Here is a 15,811-nt window from a genome sequence, read left to right on the forward strand (position 1 = left end):
CTGTCTGTCTGTCTGTCTGTCCGTCTGTTACCAGGCTGTATCTCACGAACCGTGATAGCTAGACAGTTGAAATTTTCACGGATGATGTATTATAATTTCTGTTGCCGCTATAACAACAAATACTAAAAACAGAATAAAATAAATATTTAAGTGGGGCTCCCACAAAACAAAAGTGATTTTTTTGCCGTTTTGCGTAATGGTACGGAATCTTTCGTGCGCGAGCCCGACTCGCACTTGGCCGGTTTTTATTTTTTAAGAAAAACGATGTAAAAATATTATAAACATACCCGCTTCCACAAAATGTTCTGCTAACTTCGCTTTCGGCTATAGGGAAATAATACCGGAGAAAGAATCCAATGCCCATGAAACTTACCGGATTAAATGACAGATAATTATATAGACCTTAGATTTGCCAAGTGGATAATTTTAGTTTAATTTTTTGTTTACACATGTTCAAAACTTTGTCCAGGTTGTACTCCGCATACGTTATATCTACTTATTATATTAAAGTTGAAATCTTTAGAGAAGAACAATTAGGATGCTACATGCAATATCCTTGTCAAGATTTGGAATACAATATTAAAAATTTCAGATACGCCTTTCTATAAGATACCAGATTAAATACGTAATAGGTATAAATAAGGCCGGTACATTGATGGATTGGGATCATTAATATATGCGATTGCGATCTTATTTGGATAATATTCAGCCTACATTACATAGTTAGGTATAAAAAAGAGTATCAATCACGTTTCTACGTCTACAGATACATACTTGTATCTGTGTGGACCCGTATTGTTAATGTAAAAGTGATTGATCGATCTACTTCTCAGGTCTATGATTGAATTGTGATGATTGATTTTTATTGAGTGTTAATTGAGCTTGATAAAAAGTGAATAAAGTGACGGTGACCTCAAAAATGCATACTACAGTGAGGTATATACAAAAAGTGATTAAATTCCTTGTCACTCCTGCAATAAACAATAATGTAAATATACATTTTAGGGGTCCCTTTGTTTGAAATAATTATTGAAAGTCATAATGTAATGATTGTCATATTATCATTAGTCATAATTCTGAAACCGTTAACTTTTCAGGATTTTCCTCGGGTTATCCTATAGATAGGTTAGGTTAGGTTAGGTTAGGTTTGTTTCATGGCAATCCTGAAAAGTTACGCGTTTCTGAGAAAAACCAAATTATGACTAATGATAATATGACAATCATTACATTATGACTTTTAATAATTATGTCAAACAATAGAGACCCATACCTTTTAACATGGATAATCTGATATATTAATTAATTTGCGTAATTATTTTCTTGAAATTTTCGAGCATTTTCAAAGAATTCAAGTATCTTCATCATCACTCTCTGATGCAAAATATATTTCACTACACGATTTTTATAACTCCAAAGTGAAAGTAGATAGGATATGTATATGTCACGGTCACCTCACAACTTTTTCAATGCCGAAAGCTGTCATAAAACAATGTGGAATACCGCCCTTCTTGTGTTCCATTGTGGCAAAGTAGCAGCGAAAACGAGCAAAAGCGAGGTGCAATCTTAAACAAGATTTAGAATTTTATCGTCGAGAGGCTTCTGAGCACACTTTACTTCATATATTGGTTTTACTGCAATGCTGTGTTATTTGATAAATAAAAATAAAATAAAATTAATATCTACAATTGTATAGTCCAAACTACAAAAGCCCATATTTTAAACTGGAACTATAACTTTTTTTAGGCTTTATAATTTACGTGAGTCTACAAGTACAGTTACGAACCGCGATTGTTTAGCGTTGAGCCATTTAGGGTTCTAGCAAAATTGGACACACCATAGCGTAAGTATTAAACAACCAATTTAGCTAGGACCCTAAATGGATCAACAATCGGGGTTTAGCGTAAGTATTAAACAACCAATTTAGCTAGGACCCTAAATGGATCAACAATCGGGGTTCGTGATGGTTCCTACACAGTAACAGGGTAGTTGACACATGTTGAATTTTATAACTTAATCTAGTTAAATAGAAAATGAGCAATATATCCCAATACATTGGAAACTTAAAAAATATATGGGAATAATTAAAAATATAAGACCAAAAAAAACTGTTTTTTAAAGGAAAAAAATAACGGTACCATTCGATTCCTTATATTTTATTTAAAAAATATTGTAAAGCAACAATATATTACATAAACGCAACATTTCGCCGACAAAATCGCAATTTTCTTGTTTTCCATACATCATAACCGCTTCTAAGCAAAGCAGCTTCTAAGCAGTGAGACAGTGACGTCACGATGTGTTGCCATTTTATTAGAGCGTTTCGTCAGTAAAGTGCGGGTGCCCGACTTTGACCATCATTTGTGACTTTCGTATTGCTTTAAGACAATGGGTCCCATACAGACATTTGATTCTCAAAACAAACCTGATCGACTGATACCATTTAAAAAAATTGTCAACTACCCTATTGTGGTGTGGCAACTAATTAGGAGTCACACGAACCTAGCCACCGACATACCATATTATAACATCTTTATTACCATAGAAATAAGGGCGTGTTCCGATATTTAGCCACATTGACCGTCGCTATAATATTGAATGCTGACTGTACAAAACCTTACTCTATCTTCGCCACCTGTCCCTAACTTCACCATTTCACCGTTTATTGAAAATTATATTAAAACTTGTTACAAATGACGTGATACGTTATAATATATTTATTATTTACCTAATGCTAGTTACGGTGAAGTTGTGTACTAAAGGCGAATTTAGGGTACGTATTTTTGCAAAATCTTATTTTTAATGAACTCCAACATTGATAACGGGTTTGGTAATTGGAGACCACACTTATTTTGGTTTACCGTCGCGTGTAGTAATTATGTTGCTAACAAAAGCCAACCAATTTCTAACTAAGTTTCATTAAACAAAACGAAAATATTTTATTCGCGGCGGTGCGGTGTGTGGAACTCTTCATGAGGTTCAACTTAAATTGCCTTTATTAGCAGTTTGACGCGAAAGAGAGGCATAATGGTTTTCGAGTAAATATTTGTATGTGAGTATTTTGATTTCTATTTCAGCTATACATTCCTAAGGAATTGGCGATTTTATCCTTTTGATTTTTCTCACGGCCAAATTCGAACTTTAACATAGGTCAAAAATTTGCTAAAGATACGAAATGGATCGGATATGTCAGCTTAAAGTTTTTTATTTGAGGAAACGTCACTTTTGACATTGACATATCCGATCCATATCGTATCTTTAGCAAATTTTTGACGTATCTTAAAGTTCGAATCAGGCCGTAAGTCAAGGGAATGTTAGTTTAAGTAGGTAATTGTGATTAGGTAAGTACAACCTAGTTGGCATAGCAGAAAATGCTTGTAGTTAAGTCGGATATTTGTTAATATCCAAAGTACCCCGTTATCTAAGTTACCCCAATACACCTTACAGGAAAATTATGTCACAAAGTTTTCGTAAACAAACCATCAATCATCCTTACATGGCCAGTGGACATTTCTGTTTCATTATAGTAACCAATGCATTTCCCGACAACAGTAAATCGATACACCACTGTACTTCCTGCCCAAAACACATAGACACTTATTACAGTTCGAAAGGAATATCAATACGAGGTCAAGGTAAGTTAGTCGTGTAAGTATACCGTGGCTTTCCACATTTTATATTCTTTCCTCATTTAATTGGATCAACGTCAGCAAGCCAACAGAGTTCGCGTGTCAGTACCACATTTCGTCTGTACCTGGATGTAGAGGAGAAAATAACAGCAGGTCTGAAAGCTACGCCATTAGTCCAAGAACCTAGAAGCCTCCCGTATACGTTAGATGGCCAGATGGCAACCGTATTTGTAAACAACTCTTGCCGGTGCCAATTCTTTGGCTGAAGTTGCCAAATCGGATTCCAGGTCTGTTCTGAAGCATACCACGGTGAAAATGATTAGTTGAGGATGAGTTCAAGCCTCAAAAACTTACAATTTTTAATAATATAATTTTATATAAGAAGGCGATAGAACAATCCATTTGAAGAATCATTTTGTTTTACACTAAATACCTTGCCTGAAATTGAATTACGAATAAAACAGATCGCCCTGACAATTAGCATGAAAAAGTTATGACAGTTTTTTATAGTGACACAGGTCCGAAAGTCCCATAACTCAAATCTAACTAATTTGTTTGACTAAGCGGATGTTAACTGAAATCGTCAGACCATTGTAAAACCAGGCATTGAAACTTTATTGAACTTACTTCTGTCTTGTACAAATTTTACACAAGTACTAGCAAGATGCACTGTACCTAATATTAAATCTATATTAAATAGATAGTTTGGTAAGTTAAATCTATATTAGATAGATGAGACACAGACATATTAAACATATCGAGCAATTTTCGACTTAAAATACGTGAGTAACCCGTTATAATATATTTAAATAGATACTTCCTGCGCTGCAATGCTGTTGACTACATTGCTATAACAAACTTCAAATTTAATATTAATGTACTCCTACTTGATAAGTCCTTTTCTTGCAGAAATAGTATTGCTGCCTATTGCGTTGCTTCAGAAAATTACAATGTTGATATCCTGGAATTGACATTTCTTTTTCTAGTAATGCTGCGCTGATGTTGCTATTCCAATTAAAATTTACCTTTACGTCCACTGTCACTGTCACAACTGTTGGTGTAGGCAATTTGTTTTATCGTAACACTAGATAAACTCGCGAACATGGAATTTCCCTACGTTTATTTCTATTTTCTTTCCTTTACCTGGGGATTTAATCTAATCGCTTGCTATGCGGCTTGAACGCATGGATAAACCAGTACAAGAGCGCTCTGACTTCACGCAGTTTTTACTGATCTCGATCTCGCATTACATTGGTATGAAGAATTAACTCGTTCGACCAAAGAAAATACAGAATACAGAAAATAATTAATAAATAATATAAATAATTTATACTGAGTACACCGCTGGCGCTGGCTTAGTCAGACAGGGTCGACGGTATGAACATGAATTTGAGACAAGTATAGGTATTATTTTTCAGAGAAGTGGTAATAGTAATGGTTTTTTCTCAATGACAGAACAGAACTTTCACGACATGTTTTATGGAGAAACTTTGTAGTTTTTTTATAAATAGAAATAGAAGTACTTTATTTGGTGTAAAATATAAAACTTAACCTATTACATCTTATTCTAATATATTCTAACACCAAAATGGATGTCACTCAGCATATGCCGATGACTAAGATATTTAGCCATGGCGCTGGTTTTCAGGGCAACCAGGGAAAACAAAATTAAATTAAATAAAACAAAACTAAGCTAACATGTGGGAGAAAGTGAGTTTGTGCTTTGAACAATTCGAGAGTAGGTGAACTACTGGTACTATCTGTCTCAATACTTTTTGTACCTAATATTAATTAGCTTACAATTTTGTAATCAGAATGAGACATTTATTAAGTACGATTATATTACAAACAACTGTTTTAAGAAGATGAAGCAAGTAAAATCATTACTTATTACTGCGATTTAAACGTGGAACTTCTCTAAACTAAAATGATAAATGATTAGATTTAATAGCTAGTCATAACAGAGTCCTTGGTAACAAATATTGAATAAGACCGGCTTAATATAATCCTCAAATGTGACTCACGGGCCAATTCGAACAATGATCTAGATGTCAACTAGATAGATATGAAATAGAAACTATAACGAGATATTTAAGAAAGTCATGTCAAATTTGACATTTCCGCGATTCTGAATGTCCTCTTGAACGATCTCTTTAAGATTTGCTTCTACCGAAGCTTCTAAATTGCTAATCCCAATGCATAATGTGACCGCTATTACCAAGACACAAGGTCTCGTTTGGATTTAAAATAATATTGAACATGAACATAGCTTCGATCAACTATAGTTGACATCCGTACTGCAGCGGTGTTCCCTTACTGGCAACTCTGATTGACACCCGTAGGTAAAGGGTTGATATAACTTAGACATCCAATGGATATCCCAAAACATCACAATAATTGTAGCGTGAAATGACAATTGGTTTCTCAAATCGAACTGCAAAAGATGACTAGTTGAGGGTTTACTAATGTATTGCCAAAAATCGTTTCCCAAAGTATTACTTCCCAAACTATTTTACGCAAATTATCATTTGGCAAAATTTCATTTCGCAAATGTTCATAATCCAACCTAACCTAACCCAACCTTGTACGAGATTTTCATTTCCCAACTATGGGGTTGCGAAATGAAATGGTTGCGAAATAAAAACTTGCTAAAATTTCATTTGGGAAATGAAACTGATGTCATAAGTTTGTTGGGAAGTGAAATTTGGCGAAAAATATTTTGGCTATACGGCGGTATCCCCTAGTTGAGAACTAAACTATAACGTATCTATGAGATCTTGTATTGTTCTCGTATCTAGTAATTATCACGTTGTTCGAATCGACCGGTTAGTTTTGGAATTAGGTCAGCGCTTGTTGATTCCTGGCAGTCCTGGCTTAGAATGACTTTGGTTAAATAGAACATTTTGTGTACAACCCTAACAATTTCAAAAGCAAAACGACTACTAGGCTAGGTTTTGGTGCTCAGCGCTGCCTTTTTGAACAAGCCTTTCGTAAGTATTCAAGATCCCACTCATGATCATTTTGATTAATAGATTAATAAGAGTGTATAGTGGTTTTGTTGGAACAAGGGGCGAATTATGATTTATTCCACCATCAGCAGAAAGTAAAAGCTGCCAAGTTGATATTATTATAGCAGGTATCAATTAACCTACGCGGTTTGAAAATAAACCTCGAAGGGAGAGGGAGGATAGAAGATATAATAGGATAGACTTAGTCTATTAGACTAGTTAGTACGATGGTTGTTGGTATAGCGGTCTTTTGGAAATCTATTTTCGCTCATGTCGTCGCAAATAGGGACATATTTGGTATCAGTGCATTCAGTGTGATGTCCTGAACACAAATATATGAGATGACATGAGCGAAAAGTAACCTAGCCTGTTTCGCCAAGCCACTAAGTCTGCGGTACTGTCATAGTACATGTTGTACTCACAGTAAATTCACTGCTATCTATCGACACACGATTAAAACTAAAAATAAAAATATCAAAACATGTATTTATATATGGATAAATGATATTTTTTACTGTATTAATTATTTTTATACGATTTTGACCCATGTTCTTTCACTGATATGCGTTAAAATTGTTAAATAACAAACGAAACCGTCAATGCCATCTATACGAGAGTAGGCCAAAGGTACTGGCGCATCTGATCAAGAATCAAATTTTCTTAATTTTCGAGGCACGTTTTTTCCTTAGACTGCATCCATCTATTACGGAGTTATGTTTGGAGGGAGTAAATTTAATTTCGCGATTTCGGGGTTGGTCCCATAGTAAAAGTTGCTCAGTAAGTATAATCCCAAAACCTCCCTGGCAACAGGAATGCACTTATTTTTTAGCCACCGTGTATAATATTATCCATATAAATATATTTGTTACATGGTTTCTAAAATGTGTCTGCAGAAATTCGATTGCCCTTGGATGTCTTTTAAAATAATGATTTAAAACGCAAAAACGATTTTACAGGGCTTACTACTCGTAATGTATCGGCACATTTTACCGCATAGGTACCTATTTTCAGTTCCCAGTACAAAAATTGCCTGAGGAAAAATGGGCCGTGTACATTTCAGGTTGATTTCATCGTAGGTAGCAAAAATGTGTACGCAATGCCAGAAAGGGATAGCGAGTATAAAACAAAATGTGGCATATTTCCCTTTTTGAGATTATAGAAAATTTCTGTATGACCTAAGTAATTCTCACTTCCTCCATACGAAAAATTCGTCGTTTATTTTTCATTCAAAGTTTGATAATTTTTTTCCTTCGATACAGAATAAGTATTCGAAAGTTAATTAATTTTGTACCAAAGTTATCGCTCGTCCGCTACTTGAAATATTTTGGCCTTAATTAAAGATCTTATTTTCATTTAAAAATTATGATTTGCTTAAATTCAAGTAGGTATGAAAATACAAAGGATCAGATTTCTAAATTAATTAAACATTCTAGATTAATAAAATTCAATTCAATTTTCGAAATAATTTATATGTCTTTAGTACCTATTCAATTTCAATAACTGTGATTTATCGTTTTATCAGTATATTATTTTTAAGCTCTTACGGTTGTGATGACCTGGTTCAAATCCTGGCTCGTACCCGTGAGTTTATCGGAACTTATGTACGGAAAATCATTTGATATTTACCACTAGCTTTTCGGTGAAGGAAAACACCATGAGGAAACCTGCATACATCCGCGAAGAAATTCAAAAGTGTATGTGTAGTCCCCAACCCGCATTGGGCCAGTGTGGGGACAATAGCCCGAAACCCTCGCGCATGAAAGGAGGCCTATTGCCCAGCAGTGTGACGTATACCTAGGCTTAATTATTTGCCCTGTGGCGTCTCCCAACAACGGTAGAGCGGACAACGCCGCAGGGGATGTTAGTGGGTATTCTCTTCCTCTCCCTCTGCCTAGCAGAGGGAGTTACGGGATGAGCGAGTCCCATATACCACCCCCCAATGGGCTTCCCCAACCCGGGAATGCATGCGTAAATGCATTTACCCCTGCGTCAAAAAAAAGGCTTAATTATTTGAAATTACAATTAGGCAATAAGGCCCATACTACAAATACCTTACAGACTAACATAATTAAATATATGCATTTATTATAAACTTAAAAACTAAACACTATTTAGGTGACAAAACGGCGTGGCTCCGTTATTGAATCGTCTGGTCTTGTGTCGGATTCGGCAGTTTGCCCCGGAACCTCCAAAACACGACACCCTTCGGCCAGAAGTCGGCCGAATTATATAATTATGTTGTAAATTTACTTTAAACTTAAACTTAAATAAATTATTTACCTACAAAACCTGATTTCTCTTTAAGAAATAACAACTGTCCAGTTTTACATTCAACTCACCGATAGTGTATGTAGCGCCATCTATCTGAAAGGTCGCGCTCTTACATTTCTTGAAGAGCTTTCCGCTCACGACCTGCCTCATCGCGCTGTTATGCGAGGCAGGGTTCGTAGTAATGTCCCGCCTCGCCACCGTGGCGCTAGTGTCGAACTTGTTCCTCAACTCGTCGAACGATAGCTCGGGCGAGTAATCCGGTGTCGCCTCCTCACTGCTGCTCACTTGCCCGCACGTCTGGTCGCCTGGTGGCGAACCGACCGACTTTTTGTTCATTTTGTTTTTTCACAGCACTAGAAACACTAAAGCATGAAGTCTACATTTTCGTTCGGTTTTCAGTCTTACCTGAAACAAGAAAAAAAAAAAACATATTTATATGTTTAGGCACATAACGCCACATAAGGCCAAAACACAAATTTTAATACGAGAACGGCTTTTGGCATTAAGTCCGCCATTTGTAAAGTTTTCTTTCTTTGTGCAATAAAGTTTAAATAAATTAATATTTTGTCATAGAATTAAAACATTCAAATATAATAGTCACACCTGAATGAAGATATTCAAGTTAATTTTGGACCATAGTTGTAGGGAATCCAAACCGGTTTAGAATTGTATGAAATAAAAAACCGGTTAATAACCGGTTATTAACCTAAATTTCATACAAATATAAACCGGTTTGCATTCCCTACATAGTTGGGAGCCTTTGGACTATAGTTGTGTAGTTTCACGTACATATTTGTATCAATTTACATCTGGAGTTTAAATAAAATTCTAGATTCATTTCAATCTATAAAAATATTGATTATATATCTGATTCTGAATAATAACAAAACTATTTGGTACGAGCTACTTACTACTTGGTTAGACCAATATTTCCAAGATAGACGGTAAAAATAAACATACTCCAATCATAAAAAGGGTTTTGTTTACTTATCTCATCACATTAATAAAATAAAAAAATCATACGCTTTCGTATGGCCACTTTTATCTAGATTTATGGATACAGTAGAGACTACAGTACTTTAGGTGGCCACGTTAAGAATAACATTACAAAATCATTAAATCAAGATAACCCAGAGAAGAAAGAAAGGCTTCGTAAAATTACTGCAGATCAAATAGGTTTTGTTTGAAACAAAAAATCGGACTCTTAGTGGACGTCCCTAGGGGCCTGAATAAACTTCTTTGGCCCAAAATGGAAATCGGGTCCGAAAGGGATCCACGCAGCATAATTACATTATCATTGGCTTAAAGGACGTAAGCGCTGGTGATCCGTAAGACGCGGGTTCAAACCCCAGTTCGTACCAATTAGTTTTTCGGAACTTATGTACGAAATATAATTTGATATTTACCAGTCGCTTTTCTGTGAAGGAAAACATCGTGAGGAAACCGGACTAATCCCAATAAGGACTAGTTTACCCTCTGGGTTGGAAGGTCAGATGGCAGCCGCTTTCGTAAAAACTAGTGCCTACGCCAATTCTCGGGAATAGTTGCCATGTCCGCATGGCCCCCATGAGCCGTGGCAAAAATGCCGGAACAACCCGAGGAAGATGATGATGGTGGGCTTAATAGGACGTGGGGCGTGTATTTATTGGTATTATTTGGTAAATTGATAAGTTTTCATTACATACGTTTAGAAAATTAACCCTTCGTCAACTGATTATTTTTGGCCTAGATAATATGATGAACTTTCTCCCATTATTACAAATTAGGTTAGACTTTGATTAACCAAACAGCTTTTTTCAAGCCAGATAATGTTTGACATGGTAGACATTGTTAAAGAAGCTTATAAGTTATAGTAAACTTTACGTTAAGATTCTCAATACGTTCTGTACTCCTAAAATTTATATATATATCGGATTAGTTATTAATTAGTTATTAATATAAACTGTATATATACAAAACCAATATAAACAGTGCAATTAGGATAAAGTTAACCAACACTGAACCTTGCTTCATTGCTTTTAATTATTAAATACGTATGCACACCCACTACTTTTTACGACATGCTCGTATTACACAAAGTAATTACAATTACCGTTAAATTGAAACTCATTGGCAATAACGACATTACTGTTTTATCGTATTGAAGTATTGAACTAATACATTCAGATCATTGAGCTAGTGGATTTTAGTAATCGACCATTCAATGGCTTCAACGCAATCAAATATGTCAGCCAACGTAGTCTCAGGTACATATTCCAAGATCACCCAATTTCCGCATTCAGCATTCCTAGCTATACACATTTATACATGCGGTGCGTCCATATTGAATCAAGCTCTTCTACTGACTGCAGCGCATTGCGTCTATGAACATACAGACCCAGAAAAATATATTGCGTTTGTGGGACACAATGTAAGACAAAAAGGTAGAAAATTCGGAGTTTTAAACTTTCGAATCCATGAAAATTACCATAGCAAGCATATTTGGAACGATATAGCTTTATTGAGGTTGAAGAAGGATCTAAAATTTGGAAGGAACGTCGCTAGAGTACTTTTAGTACCGGATCCACCTTACGATGAGAGGGCATCCGTTGCTGGTTGGGGTGTAACAGAGGTAAGCTTTAAAGTCGACACGCACTAGATGTGTGTGAGTAGACGATCACGTTCCCGTTGTAACATCACTTATAACGTATGACAAGCGTCTCTTGCGTACCAGTATATTAGTGTAGACACAACGTCACTAATAGCTATACACTACCTTTTGTGAAATGGAGTGGAGGCCTACTGATACATTCACGTTTGGTTGTCAAAATGTTGCAGACTCGAGGTAGAACAGCTCACAGCTGTAAGTTTTTTTTTTAAATATATTTTTTGTCAACGATTAAAATAGAGCTAGTCCTTATTAAGATTGTTGTTTTTGTAGGCATGTCTCTTTGAGAATACAACATACTAGTGCAGTAATATAAGACCCTCGATTTTTTTAATCTTCCAGGTTGGTGGTAGCTCTATCAGCGATTTCCTCATGCACGTCCGTCAGAAGGTCTATAAGCGCAAAGCCTGTGCCCTTATTGGCTTAAAACGTGTGCCTCGAGGCACCATCTGTGGAGAGCATAAACACAAAAAGGGGCACCCAGAGGAGTAAGTTGATTTAAGAAAAAATTGGTTAAATTTATATCGGAATTTTACGCTGCAAATTTTTATATTATAGGAAGATATTGAAAATTTTACGCTTCCGGCAGGACTTGAAACCGCAACCTCTTCACCAATTTCAGTTTCTTCTCTTCTTCCTCTACTTTTTTCTTCTTCTTTTTTCTTCTTCTTATTGGTTGCGGGCTCAAGTCCTGCCGGAAGCGTACATTTTTCTATTTGTTTCTTTAATATAAAATTTTGTAGTATTGCTCCCGGACGTATCTGCTTGTATAAAAATCGGTTAAGTTTACGCTGTTTTTCAACTAGTGTGTGGCCAAATCTAGGACGAATGATCCAATGAAATTTTGAATTAAAATAATTGACAAACCGTTGTCATTCAATCCACATCAAAATGACGTATGCCAGCTGAGAGGTTAAGCTAAGCAACAGGCGTAGGTAACAACATCACTCACACCAAGAATTAAAGTAAAATATTGTAGCTCTGTTTAGAGCCATATATAGCACGCTTCGTTGAAATTAGCTTATAAATTATGAAAAGTTTGACCGTTTTCTATAAGTTAAAAGTAGCAGCCGCCATACTTAAGGTCAGTTAAATATTTCATTGTGCGCGGTGCCATCCGCCCTGAATCCTTTTTCGAGCAACACTAGTAACTAACTATCGGTGGATCTTTTGTATGTTCATGTAACACCTCTGGAGTTGCAGGCGTACATAGGCTACGGAGGCTGCTTAACGTCAGGTGGGCCGTATGCTTGTTTGCCACCGACGTAGTATAAAAATATATATTACAATACGGTGTGAATGATGTTATAGGTTATTTACTAGGGCGAAGTAATAGCAAATATTACTAATGATTAATCAAATCATTTCTATTTATTCTTATTAACAAAATAGCACGATTATAGCAGCTTCGTTGTTATGTTGAGTAAGTAAAATACCGTAGTAAAAATTCTGTAAGTTTTGGCACATCGAGTTAAATTAACCTGAAGAATTTTCTTGCCCAATAAAATACCTAATTGTAGTTTGTTTACATTCTTTTAAATACCTAAAGATGTATCTTTACGACAAAATCATGTACCTACCTTAGACTAGGAGGTAGGTACATGATTTTGTCGTTGTGTGCGTGACTTGAACTCTCGCGCCCATGCCTAATATAATAATTTGCTTATTCCAAATCCTACATAATCTGTATGTATTTTTATTTATTTTTCAGAGGCGACTCAGGCAGCGCTTTAGTAGTCCGTGGTTATATTCAGATCGGAATTGTGTCTTTCAATAGACCAGACGTGTCTACAACAAACACGGTTTACACGGATACGGGTTACTTCTACAAATGGATTAAAGAAAATGCGAGAAAATTGTATTGCAGTGAATGGAATGAAACATTGTATCTATAGATGGGTTAAAACAAATAATAATTTGTAAAAATACAAATAGGTTACTTTTAATTGGTATATTAAATCGTTGAATTTTGGAAGATATATTTAATTTCCAAATAGGGTGGATGTATAATTGTTTATCACACGTGTTTATTGTTTAATTTGCAACATGTCTCAACTCAACAGAGAAGTACTACCTAATACTCGTAGCTTCAGAATCTATATACCGAATCGTAAACTAGAAAAAACATAAACATAAGGCCTGTCCGTTAAAGGTACATTAACACATTAAGATAAAAAACTTTCTGATGAACTGAAATATTTTTTCTCTAACTATGTTATTTATAGCACTTGACTAGTGATTAAGTTCAAAATAAACCATTTTGATACACACGTATACACATACTGCATCCTAATGCAAAAATGAAGAAATTGTTATTTGCGAAACTTTCGATCGATTTGCCACTAATATTTTGTTTTCCCAGGATAATTAGTAAAAGTATATCACAAAGTCATAACAAGGTCTAAGATTCCAAAGAAGAAGTTAAAATCATTGCTAAGACCTTCAATTAGCGACAGAATATCATCAAAATATATACCTACATAAAAAGAGCCATTAAATGGCTCCTGTTTTCATACAAAATCGAAATAACTGATATGAAAGTATTCAAACCCATATAATTTTACCAAACTTTTACAAATGTTTAACATTATTAGAAGCGGAAGTTAATGATATCAAACATATTTGCAATAAAGTTCTTTGTCACGATTTTAATAAACATAAGCGTAACGTAAGCAAAACACGTTCGTACATAAACACCCATCTTTTTAAATGGACCTCTCAGTTGAGATAAAATTGCAGACGTCTCTTCATATAATCATCTTCCATCTAACTATGCACATGATAAGAAGAACAGCTGCGCTATTTCTGTAATACAGAAGATTGTTGGGATAACAAAGGAATGAGCTACGATCGACAGAAGATAAAGAAACTATAATAAGGGTCTAATCTTCCATTTCAGCGAAACCATAATAGTATTTTGTGCAATAGGTACATAATAAGAGTACTTAAAATTCAAGGGCTGAAGCTACAAAACGAAACGAAGTTGAGTTTTGTAAAGACAGGCCCGAGAATTTTAAGAACTAAGAACAGCGGCAAACACCTAAAATTAGAAATAAAATCAAAGTAAATATTGGTTTGTAGATGTTTGCCTAGAAGTGAGAATAAAAAAAACAACAGTTGCATAATATTGTATGAATACCCCTAAGAACACTGCTGTTAGGATCCTAAGAAGTTAAGAACACTGCACCGGGGCCCCGCGCCGCGCTTCTTTTTTTTTAACTACGTCGTTGGCAAACAAGCATACTGCCCGCCTGATGTTAAGCAGTCTCCGTAGCTTATGTACGCCTGCAACTTCAGAGGAGTTACATGCGCGTTACCGACCCTAACACTCCGCACCCTCGTTGAGCTCTGGCAACCTTACTCACCGGCAGGAACACAAAATGCAGTTAATTTCGATCTCACTGGCAGTCATATAATCGACAAATTAAAGTGTTAGAGTAGAAAAACAATGTTTATTAAACATAATAATCTAATTGAAGCATTGACACAATCGTTCGCTGTGAGTTTTACCACGCCAATTCCAATTTTATTATGATTAGACAACTGTTATTTAGCGTTTGACAGTAGTATTAAAAAATCTTAATTATTGATATCAAATTAAATTTTATTTCTTGTTGTGATAAAGTTATCATCGAAATACAAAAAATTCTAATGTCGAACCACAAGTATGGCGTTGTTTCACAGTGAGGTGTGATAATAAAGTACAACCGCAGATAATTCCACTTGTCTGTACTCTGTAATTATTCTAGAGTACAGATAAATCAATTTGCTATTGATGAAGCCGTTCTTCCGCAGCTGTGCCTCATCCTCGGATAGAACCGAAGAGAAAGAGAAATAAATTTTGCTGTTGGTCGGAGTACGCAATCAAATCCTTTATTTTCTCTCCTTTAGCTGCCGAAAAGGGCGGGGAATAAATCCGACAATAGTCAACGCTTAATCTTAAAGTCACAGTTTAGTGTTCCATAATTTAGATTAAGATAAGAAGATTGATGAACCAATCAACTTTCATTGCGATCAAAGCTTAAAATAACGAACGCTGTCATTTTATTCAATACGCTTATATCGCTAGCACTTTCTTATGTCCATTGCACATTTATCAATGTCTTCTCAAATCCTGTCTAATAAACCCAAACTTGATAGGGCTGTTAAGACTTGCTTTGGCTATGCCGCGGCATTATCTGAACAGCTTCTATTAAAGCATTATTGCATAATCATTTGAATTATTAGCTCATTTGTACCAAATTTTAGCTCAATCGATA

General features: G+C 35.4%; 2 protein-coding genes and 1 long non-coding RNA gene across 6 annotated transcripts in view; 2 read left to right on the plus strand and 1 right to left on the minus strand.

Annotated features, from left to right (window-relative positions):
• LOC134740814 (dual specificity calcium/calmodulin-dependent 3',5'-cyclic nucleotide phosphodiesterase 1-like) overlaps positions 1-15,811 on the minus strand; it is a 541,857-nt gene that overhangs the window by 220,779 nt on the left and 305,267 nt on the right. For 2 of the 4 annotated variants that reach the window (XM_063673435.1, XM_063673437.1), the window contains exon 1: positions 8,974-9,305. The exons of the other annotated variants lie outside the window; for them this stretch is intronic. In XM_063673435.1, the coding sequence (XP_063529505.1) occupies positions 8,974-9,241 (268 nt within the window). In that variant the 5' untranslated portion in view covers positions 9,242-9,305. Of the gene's footprint in view, positions 1-8,973; positions 9,306-15,811 lie in introns of those variants that run through there. 4 annotated transcript variants of the gene reach the window in all.
• Positions 1-15,811, plus strand: part of LOC134740852 (uncharacterized) — a 124,505-nt gene that overhangs the window by 88,687 nt on the left and 20,007 nt on the right. The window lies entirely within an intron of this gene.
• Positions 11,089-13,447, plus strand: LOC134740865 (trypsin epsilon-like). The gene is made up of 3 exons (XM_063673518.1): positions 11,089-11,516; positions 11,895-12,040; positions 13,264-13,447. Exons 1-3 carry the CDS (start codon positions 11,109-11,111, stop codon positions 13,445-13,447), a joined length of 738 nt encoding a protein of 245 aa, XP_063529588.1. The 5' UTR covers positions 11,089-11,108.

This window comes from Cydia strobilella, chromosome 4 (assembly GCF_947568885.1).
Source record: "Cydia strobilella chromosome 4, ilCydStro3.1, whole genome shotgun sequence".
Lineage (NCBI taxonomy): Eukaryota > Metazoa > Arthropoda > Insecta > Lepidoptera > Tortricidae > Cydia > Cydia strobilella.